We start from the raw sequence: 12688 nt of genomic DNA, 5'->3' as shown, positions 1-12688 counted from the left end.
GGGAAAAACTGGTGTTAGTAGTGATGTAGAAAATGTAGACTTTGGTTTGAAATCAGCAACTGAGTTTTTAAAACGACTTGCCACAAAAAAGGGTCCAGTGGATTTAACACGTGGTGCTATGGATTTAAGCAGGTCTGCTGGAGCTACAGGGGATGTGGATGACGAAATGCTCTTTCATGATTCTGAGTGGTATCAACAATGGCTTTCACTATTGGAGCAAGGGTTATGGTGGCCAGCTGAGGTTGGGGATTGTGGATATTATGTTTATACAGATGAGGAATACATTTATTCCCTTTTAACTGACAGAGTTGGTAGACACCTTTATGCCTGTGCTGCACCAGAGGATGTACAAGCTCTCGGAAATATCACTGAAAATATTGCTAACATTCTCAAACAAAAAGAAAAGGACAAAGTGACCCTTTGTGGTTTTAAAATCCCCCTCTGCACCGAAGATAAAGGTTTTTGGATTCCAGGCCAGCAACAGAATAAATTAGTGCTTTCAGATGCACCCGAGGACCTAACTTCTGCCCTTAGAAAAGGTGAAAAAATAATGAACATGAATTTGGCAAGCTTCTCTCAAATGTTTCAGGAATCTGTATCTTCTCAAGCAGACCAGCCTGTAGACTTTACTGTGTACAAGCTTAAAAAGATCAAGGTGGAATCAGTACAAAATAGTTATAGCTATCAAGAGGAGCCAATGGAGGCAGCTGATCTTACTTTAAAGTCACTGAAAGGGGGACATGGAGGGCCATACTGGAAGAATCAGGGGATAAAAGATGTGCTTACACTCTCACCTGCACCTTCTCCAAGGTGCTATTCAACACAAATCTCTCCAAACAGACATCACCCAGTTCCTGAAATCAGGATTGCACATGTAGGTGATACACTTGCAGACCAACCAAGACAAAAGTCAAGCTCTATACTGTCATCATCAACACCTGCTACATCACCATCAGTGCCTAGCAAGGTTTCAGAGACTTCAAAAAATTCCAGAAATCTTCCGGAGACTCCTTCAGCTTCAAAAATACCAGTACAGTTGGGAAGGAAACTGCCGACAACACCAGCTGTTACTAAAGCCTCTTCAGCTCTTTCAGCACAGGCAACTTCAATTAGGAGTTTACCAACTTCATCTACTACAACTGTAGCTGTGCCTGTGCCTGTGCCTTCTGTTTCTCCACAGAGACCCCAGCTTGCAAGGCAGTCATCTCAGGTAGACAAACCCAGAGTATTATCACAAGCAAATAAGACTACAGTCACAGGGATGTGTGACATTAGCAAAGTCAGCAGTACTTCAGCGGTGGACCAAACATCATCCCTGTCTCAAAAGCAGCCACAAGGATCATCTCAAGAATTTACACCACAGTTACATATACTGAATGACAGTTCAATTACATATAATGAAGCCCACCTTTACAATAGACATCAAAACTTTGGCACTCCTATTGACCCTCAAATAAGCAATAAAGTTCTAGATTTTTCTGCCACAATTAATAAAAACAAAAATATCAAACAAAAAGAGGCAACAGACGCCAATGTAGAATCTGCTCAAAAAGATGAAGTTGTTGACTTTACAAAGTACAAGTTGAAAAGATTTAAAGAGAAAAAGCAGATGGATACTAAGGCAATTGTGGACGTGACTGAAGAGACCACAATTGCTGTCGATCTTACTAAACAGAATGAGGAAGAAGGAGTTGAATGGCCTAATTCAGAATATCCTGCTATGGGCACATTACAGCAAAGTCCAAGAGTTTCAATTCTGACAACAGTTTCTCAGATCAACTATAAGCCAGTTGATCAACACCGCAAATCAGAGAGAAGATTGTCCAGTCCAGAGGTTAGAGTTGGCCATACCTCTTCTACAATGTATATCCAAGGACCACTAGCCTCCCACTCTACCTCTATAACTGAGACAAACCAAATTGATGCTACAGCCTCTGGAAAAAGTGCAGTAGATATTTCATCCAAGCAGTCTCTTACATCGTCTGAGGAATTACCAAAGAGTTCTGACCCTAACGTAATGTTTTCAGCAGCAAATAGCTCTTCAATTACTCATATTTCCAGTAAAGCATCTGGGCTTGATGGAGGTCTCAAACAACCTGCAAAAATGGGATCACCGCAACCTGTATGTACCTCACCACTGGTAAGCCCTGTTATGAGAAAACAAGTGGACCCTCACAGACAGCAACTGGATTCTTCATTCAATGTGCACCTAAAGATGCAACAAAGTCCACCAATAATTACAACTGGTTTCAGACAGCAGATTCCTGTTGACAGTAGGAGAGCAACTGCACCAGCAAACTCATTTAAAGCTACATTAGATATGTCTGCCAGGACCACAACCCAGCAGACTCTGCAAACTGTTGTGGCATCAAAGGATCCTCTCTGTGAGGCACTGCCATTGACAAAGAGAAAACCATTACTTTCTGAAGAGGCAAAAAGTTCTAGTCAACACGAATCCATTGATTTGTCATTTAGAGGAGAATCACCAGAGCCTCAGGGACAGACAACAGAGTGTATTAATTCACTACCTGTTGAGGAATATCATTCTCATACTATTACAGGTAATCAGGTAAAATGCTCTGTTACGAAAGAGGAGATTCCATCTGGTAGAAGGAGGGCATTGTTACCAAGACAGCAGTCTCTTTTAGGTCAGTCTTCTGAATCCCCTGAAATTTGTAAACCACCCCACCAAGCCACAGCACCAGCCAACACAGTTAAGGCCACACTTGATATGACTTCTAAATCTGCCAAATTAAAGGAGGTGGTTCCAGAAGTAAGAAAAGATGATGCTCTTACTGAAGCTATACCACTAACGAGAGGCAAGCCAAGTGCCCGTGAACTTGCACGAAAAAATTCTGTTGGTGTACCACTAGTTGTAAATATCTCTTCTCAAGAACCTCTTGGTAACATTAAGATCAGCTCCCCTGCAAATGCACAGCAGGAGTTTGAGAATAAGGAGCAGTGCCACTCAGATTCTATTCTATATCAACAACAATCACAGCAGAGCACACCTTGTGTCGTTTCCCTGTCAAATCAATCAACTTTATGGTTGCCAGCCACTGTTCAGACACATCAGACATCCACTTCAACAAAACCTGTCACAGCTGCAGCATTGGATATGTCACCCAAGCCAACCCAAGCCACACTGAGAACAACACTACCAGAATGTGAGTCTACTCAAAGTGAAGCAATTTCGCTTGTTAATAAGCCTAGTGCAAGAGCAGTTGCCAGAAAAGATTCTGTTGGTATTCCCCTGGTAGTTGATCTAACACCAATGGAGTCAACATACCAGAAGCAACCTCAAACCTTGATCTCTGTGCAGAAACAGCAAACCCTGGATAGAAATATTGTCCCTGTTCTGCAGAAACCACTTTCCAGCTGTATGACAGTGCAGTGCTCCAGTTTAAGTGAGACCAATGGTGTGTCCAGTCCTTATCCACTCTCTACAGCTCCCGCAAATTCTGTTAAAGGCACATTAGATATGTCAACAAAGACATGTAAATCAGACACAGTGCTAAACTATTCAGATCCAGTATCACTGGTAAGGACAAGGCCATCAAGCTTGGCATATTCCCAAAGAGATTCTGTTGGTGTGCCACTAATTGTCGAAATAAACCCCTCCCAGGAGCCACCTAAAAGGCAACAGACACTAGTAGGGTTGCAAGAACAGATGCAACAAGGATTTGTGCACAGTGGATGTCGGGAAATAGATCAAAGACCATCAGCACCTGCCAACTGCGTCAAAAGCTTCTTAGACATGTCTCCAAAACCACAGCAGAAACAATCAGAAACAGTTCCGAATATCTTGTCAACTGGAGCTGTGCCATTGATCAGAAACACAGCAATTGTACCAAGGAGTGGTTCTGTTGGTGTACCACTCATAGTGGAGCAATCTATACATCAACAAGGAAGACAAGCCTTGAGTGGAGTCAACACAACTGAGACATTGCATAGGCAGATATCTACCTATCACAGTAATGAAGTCTTTTCTGGCTCAAGGACCACCTTGAAGGACACACACCAACAAAATAAGCCGGTGGACTTCTCTGCAAAAGACAGGCTAAATACAACTAGCATTTCAAGTAATCACACTGAACACACTGAGGATGGACAGCCCGTGAATTTCACTAATAACAAAGCAAAGAAAGAAATGTTTGAAAGAATGCAAACTGGAAGGCAATTAGAAAAGAAAACATTACTGGGTATTGTTGACCTAACTGTGGATCCTCAAAACAACACCACAATTATTGGTCATCAAGATGCAACGGATCTTTCCTCTCCCTATGAGGCTTCTATGTCTCAAAGTAGTCTTTACCGTCAGCAGGAATATATACCCCCACCCACTCCTAAGGAGTTCAGTGAACTTACAGCATTTCAAACTCAGAAGTCACTACAACATAGGGAATATTCCACTGATAATCAGGCCATCGCCCAGCCTGGAATACATTGCAGAATGCAGTCAGGAACAGGACTGAACTCTGCCCCAATGACTACTTCAGTTCCTTCTTTGGTGCCTAATCAAAGGACGATACAACCTTTTCAGAATTTAGCTCCCCAGGACACTGCATCTGCTACATTCTCACTAAACAGTGCATACCCAAACATTCCTCAGCTGCAAACACAACATTCAATCCCTCAACAGCAATACCAGGAACCAGGTGCAGAAATTGTTTGGACTTCGCCCATTGTTAGATCTCAGCCAAAGGCTCAAAAGTTGCAAAGACAAGATACAACTGTTCAGCATGACATGACCTTTAGACCCAAAATTCTTATCAAGCAGCCAACTGTGGACAGCTATGAGAGCATTGGAGAAAGCCCTTCAGATAGTGGAACTATGACAAGTGATGGACAGGCATTGCCTCCATTTTCTACTCAGCAACTGAGTGGTAGATCCCAAACTGTTCCTACCACGCCATCTTTGAATGTTCAGTCATTGCCTGCTTTGGTTATTCAGCAAGCACATGATAGAAACAGAACAGATCCTTCTGTACAGGCTTTTGACATACAGCCTGTGCAGAGCTTTGCCAGTACAGACTATTATGCAAAAGAACCTCTTCAACTCTCAAAACAACCTGATTCAAGCCAATGTCCTGTTGCTGTCCAGCAATATGACACACCAACTGTACCCTTAAGTACTGTGGTTTCAATTCAACGTGTATCAGAGGTTAGTGCACTTGTATCACAACCCACCACAAAACATGACGCAATGCTTGTAAAACAAGTAAAGAGTAGTTATCTCAACCAAGGCTTTGGAGCTGAAATGCAAGGACCGGAGGTATCTTCAACACCAGCAGGATCTGCCTCTGTTAAGGGTTTGATTTCATTATTTACTGGTTTAGATTCACAACCCTCTGTTAGTACAAAACCAGTTGCTGTTATGCCCCACCACACTCAGATTGTGTCTATACCTGTGGACCACAGGACACAAGTTACTCCAACACAGACTCCTGCTGTCAGCCATGTTGCAGTTACTCCTGATAAGAAAACAGCCTTTGCATTAAGAGCATCTCTCTTGCAGCGCAATGTTGACGATACAATTGCCCCAGAAACAGCTGTTGTTAAAATACCAGAATACCATCTGCCTTGCACACCAACACTTGTTAGTGACCAAGATGACTCTGCTTTTAAATTAACAGATGAAGATTATGAGGTGTCAAACAGGAAAAGCCTTCTTAAATCTCCAACAACTCAAACAAAATCCTTTGCTGAATCTAGCCCACTGACAGGAGGAGGTGAACTAGCTGCTTCTTCACCATCTCAATTATCCAAAGATCAATCTGCAGCCCTGCAGACAGAGTTGGCTCCAGCATCATCACTAATTACTGAATCACAATACAAAGGAAAAGGTTCAGTTTTATGTGGTGTGAGCCCTCAAGCATCCCCGATGACATCACCTGTGGTCTGTCACTCCAATGAGTCACCAATGTACGGTTTCAAGTCTCCATCCATTTCTCAAGACTATCAGCAACCACAGGCAGCACTAAATACAATCCCAGCAAGAGAGACAGCAGGGAAAGACTTGCCCCCTTCTGAATCTTCACTAGCTAAACCACAGGATACCATGACACCCAAAGGAATTTTAAATGTAGGCGGTTCAGTAGAACATTCAGAAACATTGTCAGAGGTTACATCTACAGAAGTTTCCAAACAGATTGCTGCCCTCACAGATAACATGGCTGTATCTGAATCAGACATGTCAAAACAGCAAGGTTCAAAGGAAACCAAACAACCTACATCCAACAGTGGATTTGATGAGGCCTCTACTGGAGCTAAAATATCACAGGAGGAAATCAGCCACCCAAGGTCAATCTACATTGGCATTGATTGCTCAAAAGTACCTCCTGTTGATACAGAAATTGACCCAGGTGAGCCAAAACCTTATGTTAGACTACCCCATATTTTTGTCTCAGCAGCAAGTTCACCAGAAGAAGAGATAATTGAACATGAGTTCATTGAATGTAGCAAACCTGAACTGCCAGAAGTCAGTGCTCCTGAAAATACCAGTCCCATTGCAGTAACACTACCAGACTGTAAGGATTCTTTACCTGCTGATATTGTTGCACAGTCTGATATATCTGAGGATACCAGGGCTACTGAAATCAGTAGCACAGAGTCATTGATTGAATCAGAACAGGTCAAGACCTACTCACCAGAGATGTCACTTACACTGACTGCAGCAGATCGTACACATGCAGATGAACATGACTCACAGTACATCTCGACCAAGATTAGCTCAACCATAGAAGCTAATCTCTCAGAAGCTGAGGTAAAAGCAGAGATCACTGAGGCTTGTGAGCCACCACCTGAGCTGTCTTCCAAGGACAGAAAATCAACAGCTCCAGACATAACACCACTTGAAGTAGTTAAGCCTCTCAGTGAGGTCACTGAGACCTGCCAGTCTGAAAACTCAACTATAGTGGCAGCACCACCAGAAGGTACTGAAACTCTGGAAGAGTTAGCCCACAAGGATAAAAGCACAACTTTAAATGTTGTATTGTTTGAAGAAGTTCAGTCTCTTGATAAGATGTCACTGAAAGATGTACCCTCAGCCACAGACGTAAAATCACCTGAAGGAGCCCAACAGCTTCATGACAAAACTGAAAAGAATGCCACCTTATCTGCCCCTGAACCCAGTTCTGAACCCAAACCTCCCACAGAGGACATCACATCCTCCAAGGAGGATAGTTTAGCTGTCAAAGTTGATCAGCCTGAGGCTGAACAGCCTGATGAGCAACCAGGAAAAGGCTTATTTTCTATGTTTAGTGGCTCCACTGCAACCCCACAGCAGACATCCTCTCAAACTGCATTATCCATACTTGGTGGCATTCTTCCTGACTCATCCAATAAAGACACTCCTGGCACAGGGTTACTCTCAATGTTTGGGGGGTCAAATGCCCCATGTCCATCTGGATCCAAAGACCCACCACCACCACTGTCTACCCCACAAGAGACCCAGGGAAAAGGCTTATTCTCTATGTTTGGTGGATCCAGTAGTCAGCCACCATCTGGCCCAAGAGGTCCAACTGGTGGAAGTGTGCGACCTAGAGGTCCTCCTCCCAAAGAACCTCCAGGCAAAGGCCTGTTTTCCATGTTTGGTACATCTGCGCCTCAGCAGCCACCCAGCCCCAGAGGTCATCCTGGGGGTAGTGCTACACCGAGAGGTCCTTCCACTGGATCTTCTATATTTGGTGGCATTCTCCCAGGTTCTACTACAACTAAAGAAGCCCCTGGTGCAGGTTTGTTTTCCAAGTTTGGAGGTCTTAGTGCCCAGCCCCAAACTGGACCTAGAATAACCCCACCAGGACCAGCGGTTACACCGCCAGGACCCAGAGGTTCAGAGCCCTCAGGAAAAGGACTGTTCTCTATGTTTGGTGGACAAAACCAGCAAGCATCAGAGGCAGCTTCTAAACCACCTGAATCAGAGGGTGTTTTCAAAGTTTCCTCTGTGTTTTCACTTGGTGGAAGTTCTGATGGTAACAAATCTAAAACTGGGTTTGGCCTGTTTGGAATGTCTTTCATGGAGGAAACCAAGACAGAGCCCGAAATAATTGTTCCTGTGAAGGAGGAGATTGCCTCAGAAGTGAAACCCCCAGACTCAAAAGATCTTTCAAATGAAGCAAATGATTGCCTTGTTGAGGCCATGGAAATTGTACCCTCTGGGCCTCTTTCTACACCATCAGATAAGTTGGAACTCCAAGTAGAGCAAACATGCCAAGATGGCCAAGATTCAACCTTGGACATCAATAAAGATACCACTGAAAATTCTGTTCCCCTAACAGAATCACATCTGGTGGTGGACAAAATAGCCACAATGCAACACCTTTCTCACAATGAAAATGCCTCAGTTGTTGTTGAAGCTTCTATCACAGACACAACAAATGTGACCAGTGATCTACTTGAGAAAGAGACACTACTGGATCAACAAGCTGTAAAACTAGTAAGTGAGGAACAGTCAGACATCCAAAAAGAACATATAGAAATGAAAGATACACTGGATGCCAAGAGAGAAATTGCTGAATCAGAAACAGATACTTTTGAAATTAAGTGCACAAGTGATGAAACTGACATAGCTGCCATCAAAAGCCCATCAGAAAAAACTGACGTCACGCAGATACAACCAAGTGTTATGGATTATATTGACAAAAACACAAGATCAGATATGGTTGGAGTAGAACATGTGGAAGCTGTTGTTGAAGGAGAGATAATAACTCCAGAGGTAGACAAACAAACTGAGGAACCTCTGAAAGTTGCTGATGAAGAGCAAACTGCAGTTGCAGATATGGAAAAGTCAACTGAGGGGCCTTCGGAAGATGCTGGTGCAGTCACAGAAGTGGAAAAGTTAACTAAAGAACCTTTGAAAGTTGTTGGTGATGAACAAGCCACTATTGCGGATGTCAAAAAATCTACTGAAGAGGCAACTGCAGCCAATTCAGTGATAGCTGTTACAGAGAAACCTATCGCAGAATCTGTGGTGGGTGCAGTTACAACAGAGGCAGCAGTTTCAGAATCAGAAAAATCTACCGAAGAATTGAAAGCCACATCTGATGAGTCTGCAAGGGAACCAATTGAGGCTAAATTAGAGCTTGGAGAAGCTAGTAAAGAACCTGCAGATGGATTAGAGAAACCTTTTGAAAGCAATAATTCTGTTGCAGTGGTCTCATCATCAGATGAAGAAAAAACTGTTGGTACCAGCTCACCAGAAATCATGACAACACAAGCTGTGGGGCCTGTGAAAGGTCCGTCATTGGGACCTGCTAGTCCTCCACCACAGCAACAGCCCAGGCCCGGCCTGGCCAGGCCACCTGGCCCAGCAGGACAAAGAATGGGAGCACCAAGGATGGGAGGGCCACGGATGGGGGGCCCAAGAATGGCAGGACCAAGAATGGCTGGACCAAGACAACCAGGACCACAGAAGCCCCCTGAACCAGCCCCATTTTCTGGCTTTATGTCTATGTTTTCTACCCCAAATACCCCAAGTAAATCACCAACTGTTGGTGGATTTTTTTCAAGTTCACCTGGTTCTCTTTTTGGATCATCACCTGCTCCTCGTCAGCCACAACACCAACAACAACAACAACAACAGAAAAGCTCATTTTTTGGACTTCCAAGTAGCATTGCTACAGAATCCCTTACCAGTGATATATTTGGAATATTCAAAGGTTCTGAAACAACAAAATCTGAGGAACATCAACAGTCTGGGACAGAGTGTGCAATGGTAACTGAGAGTACTGAAAAGACAGACACAGAGAAGACATCTTTATCTGGAGATGGACATGTTAAAAGCACTGAGGACTCTGAGATTCCTGAAAAAGGATTAGTGGAGGAGGCAGAACGAGCAGACAAAACAGAGGCAGAAGAAAGTTCTCTGTCTGAATCCACCATGAAAACTGCTTTCCCTGAGAAAGAAACAGGAGATGATGAGAATGCTGATCATTCAGAAGGGCCAGGTTCTGCAGTGTCTGACAAAGCTGCACCACCCCCAACTCCTGAAACCAAGGGGATGTTTGACATACCAGGTCTGACTGCCCCTAAATTTGGCTTTATGTCTGCAGCTGCTGAAGGCACATCGTCTATTGGATCCCTTTTCTCCACCACTCCATCTCCAGCCGCTGGTTCGAAGACACCACAGCCACAACAGACAGATAGTGGTCTCTTTTCGGGTTTTAAAAACCTTTCAGCTGGTATTTTTCAGGATGAAAAGCCACCTGGAAAGGAAGAACCATCAACTGTTTCATCTGTGTTTGGTGTGAAACTTGGCTCAATGTTTGGGAACCCTGACCCTCTCAAAGTTGAGTCCACCCCTCCTGTGGTCACGGCTCAGCCTCAGTCTCAAAGTTCAAAACCTACAGACACAGTTTGTGAGCCAGAGTCTGAGAAACTTTCCCCAGGTTCTGGAGAAACTGAAAGTGCAGATGCCAGTGATACGGAAGGACCAACAGAAACTTCAAAAACAGGAAGCTGTGATACTTTAGCACAGTCACCTCAGTCGGGCCTCCCCTCCCTCTCAGTTTCCCTAGCAGAAGGTGTGGATAAGCCCCAGTTAAAGATCACCCCATGTGAGGTAGATAGGAGGTCAGTTGACACACCGGACACCGTGCATGCAGATTTGGACACAGAGCAACCAAAGGACTCGTTGACAAAGGAAACAGCAAGAAGGCTAGTACAATTTGTATGATAAATGGCATTGTTCATTTATCATGCTGATGTAGACAAATGTATAGCCCCTTTTCCTGCTCTTCTTTTCCCATTTAGATTTTGGACCACATTTGTATCTCTATATTCACCTTTTTATACCCTTGCCCATCCCACAACAAATCCTAAGCTTTTTTAGAATTAGACATTTTCAGATTTAGTTCAACCAACTTAATTTCTTGTTTATAGTATACTGCATATCCATCTCATAACCATGAATACAAAAACAGATTGTGAATATCTGACATTATAAGTTAATCGTCAAAGCCATAGGAAAGGAAATTATCACATCTGCTTGAGAGGTGCTCACCATTATGTGTAAATGCACTGGAGCTATTTTGTAATTACAGCATCTCAGTAATAGCTTTCCTGACAGTGATGGAAGTGCATTGAATGGAGAAACCGATGGTCTTTATTTATTAGCTTTTCACTTGCAAGGCATGTATAAAGCCCCTCCTTTCTCTGTCCCCTGCAGTTCTCTGAATTATTCTCCAAGCCTCAGCCAATTTGTTTATATGAATCAAACTCTGATAGATTTATGATGGTATGGCAGTGTACACCATGGAGGTAGGCTGGACACTGGAATAAAAGGAACAGTGAGAAGTAATTTGGCCTACACCCAAGGCAAAGTAAATCATGCCAGTTAAAGACCAGAGCCACTTTCCTTGTTAGTAGTCTCAATCATTCAGCAGCCACACAGTACTCTCCTTCAGTCAGCCACTTAGCCACTGTATCCCCATTGCTCTAACATAGTTTTTAACCTTTTAGTTTCAATCCTATTAAAAGGTTAAATAATTATGAATAATGGGCATTTGTCATTGTATGGTACGTACATTAGTAGATCCTGTAAATGTGCTGTAGTAAAAATAGGTGACTTTATTCTAGGCTTTTAGACGGAGCCTCAAAGCTGTGAAAAAATGTAATAGCTGGTCTCATTTTCAACATGCTGTTACCGCCTTAAACTTGCAGTACGACCTCCACATCTTTGAGAAGGCTGAGGACCTCCCACTGCTGATAGCAGCCCTCTCTTGACATGATTGTTAGAGAAATCTGCATTGAGCTTCATTCATTCAGCTTACCCGACTGAACCCTGTTAGTTGTCCTTGTTTTGTGTCACCTTCTTCCCCGGATCTGATGATAATGAGCTTCTTTTACCCCACAGTAAATTCTTTGAATTGTTTCATTCCAAAATCAATGTCTGTCATTCAAAGTTGAATCTCCTTTCTTTAATCAAAGTAAAGAAATGTGCATTTTCTTCTATAATAATTTTCCAAATATCTACGTTTTGGAAAAACTCATAAATCTGAAAGTGATTATTTCCTGAATACTGAATTTTGGAATAAAACTTTTCGATTCTACAGTAGTCCTTTAATTACATGTTGCTTTCTCAAATCACCACCATATTCTGAATAACAATCTCTTTCTCCTACAGTCCACCGGACAGCAGTCGCTTTGATTCATCAGGCAACCTCAGCCCAGCCAGCTCCCAGCTCAGCTCTGAGCCTGAGGAACGCAGAGATACCAGCGGTACTCGTCCCCCTCTGAACAGTCAGCCGTCTACCTGGGACGAAGAAGAAGAGGAAGAGGAAGAGGTTGAGAAAGAACTGCATCCACTACCAGAGCCTGGTTCCAACAAAGATTTGAAGGACTCTTCTGTCATCCTTCCCAAACCAATCTTGGACAACCATGATAACAGGACTCAGACTAAAATCTGGTACGTAAAAAATGTACTATGTTTGCATGATTAAGTAGTGATTAAGTAAAATAATTTTAAGAATGGAGCTGTGTCAGCTTGGTTTAGTGTTCCAATAACAGAGTTATCTGGAGGGAAGACAGTGAGGTATTACGTACTTGTTGGTGCACTAGCAACTCCTACTAAGCCATGTGGTGTTAGATGAGTGTTGCTTTTAAGACAGACGTGAAAAAATGTGAACCTATTCTTTGACTGTAAGATTCAGGGGGTTGATTTAATTTTTGATATTGACTCACGTCTGCC

General features: G+C 43.2%; 1 protein-coding gene across 1 annotated transcript in view; it reads left to right on the top strand.

The window, feature by feature from the left end:
• Positions 1 to 12688, top strand: part of LOC139284383 (protein unc-13 homolog B-like) — a 100375-nt gene that overhangs the window by 7560 nt on the left and 80127 nt on the right. Inside the window, exon 3 of the mRNA XM_070904637.1 lies at positions 12125 to 12406. Coding sequence (XP_070760738.1) covers positions 12125 to 12406 — 282 coding nt within the window. The remainder of the gene's footprint in view (positions 1 to 12124; positions 12407 to 12688) is intronic.

This window comes from Enoplosus armatus, chromosome 4 (genome assembly GCF_043641665.1).
Source record: "Enoplosus armatus isolate fEnoArm2 chromosome 4, fEnoArm2.hap1, whole genome shotgun sequence".
NCBI lineage: Eukaryota > Metazoa > Chordata > Actinopteri > Centrarchiformes > Enoplosidae > Enoplosus > Enoplosus armatus.
Note: the sequence above shows the minus strand (reverse complement) of the source record. Positions and strands in the feature narration are given on the sequence as shown.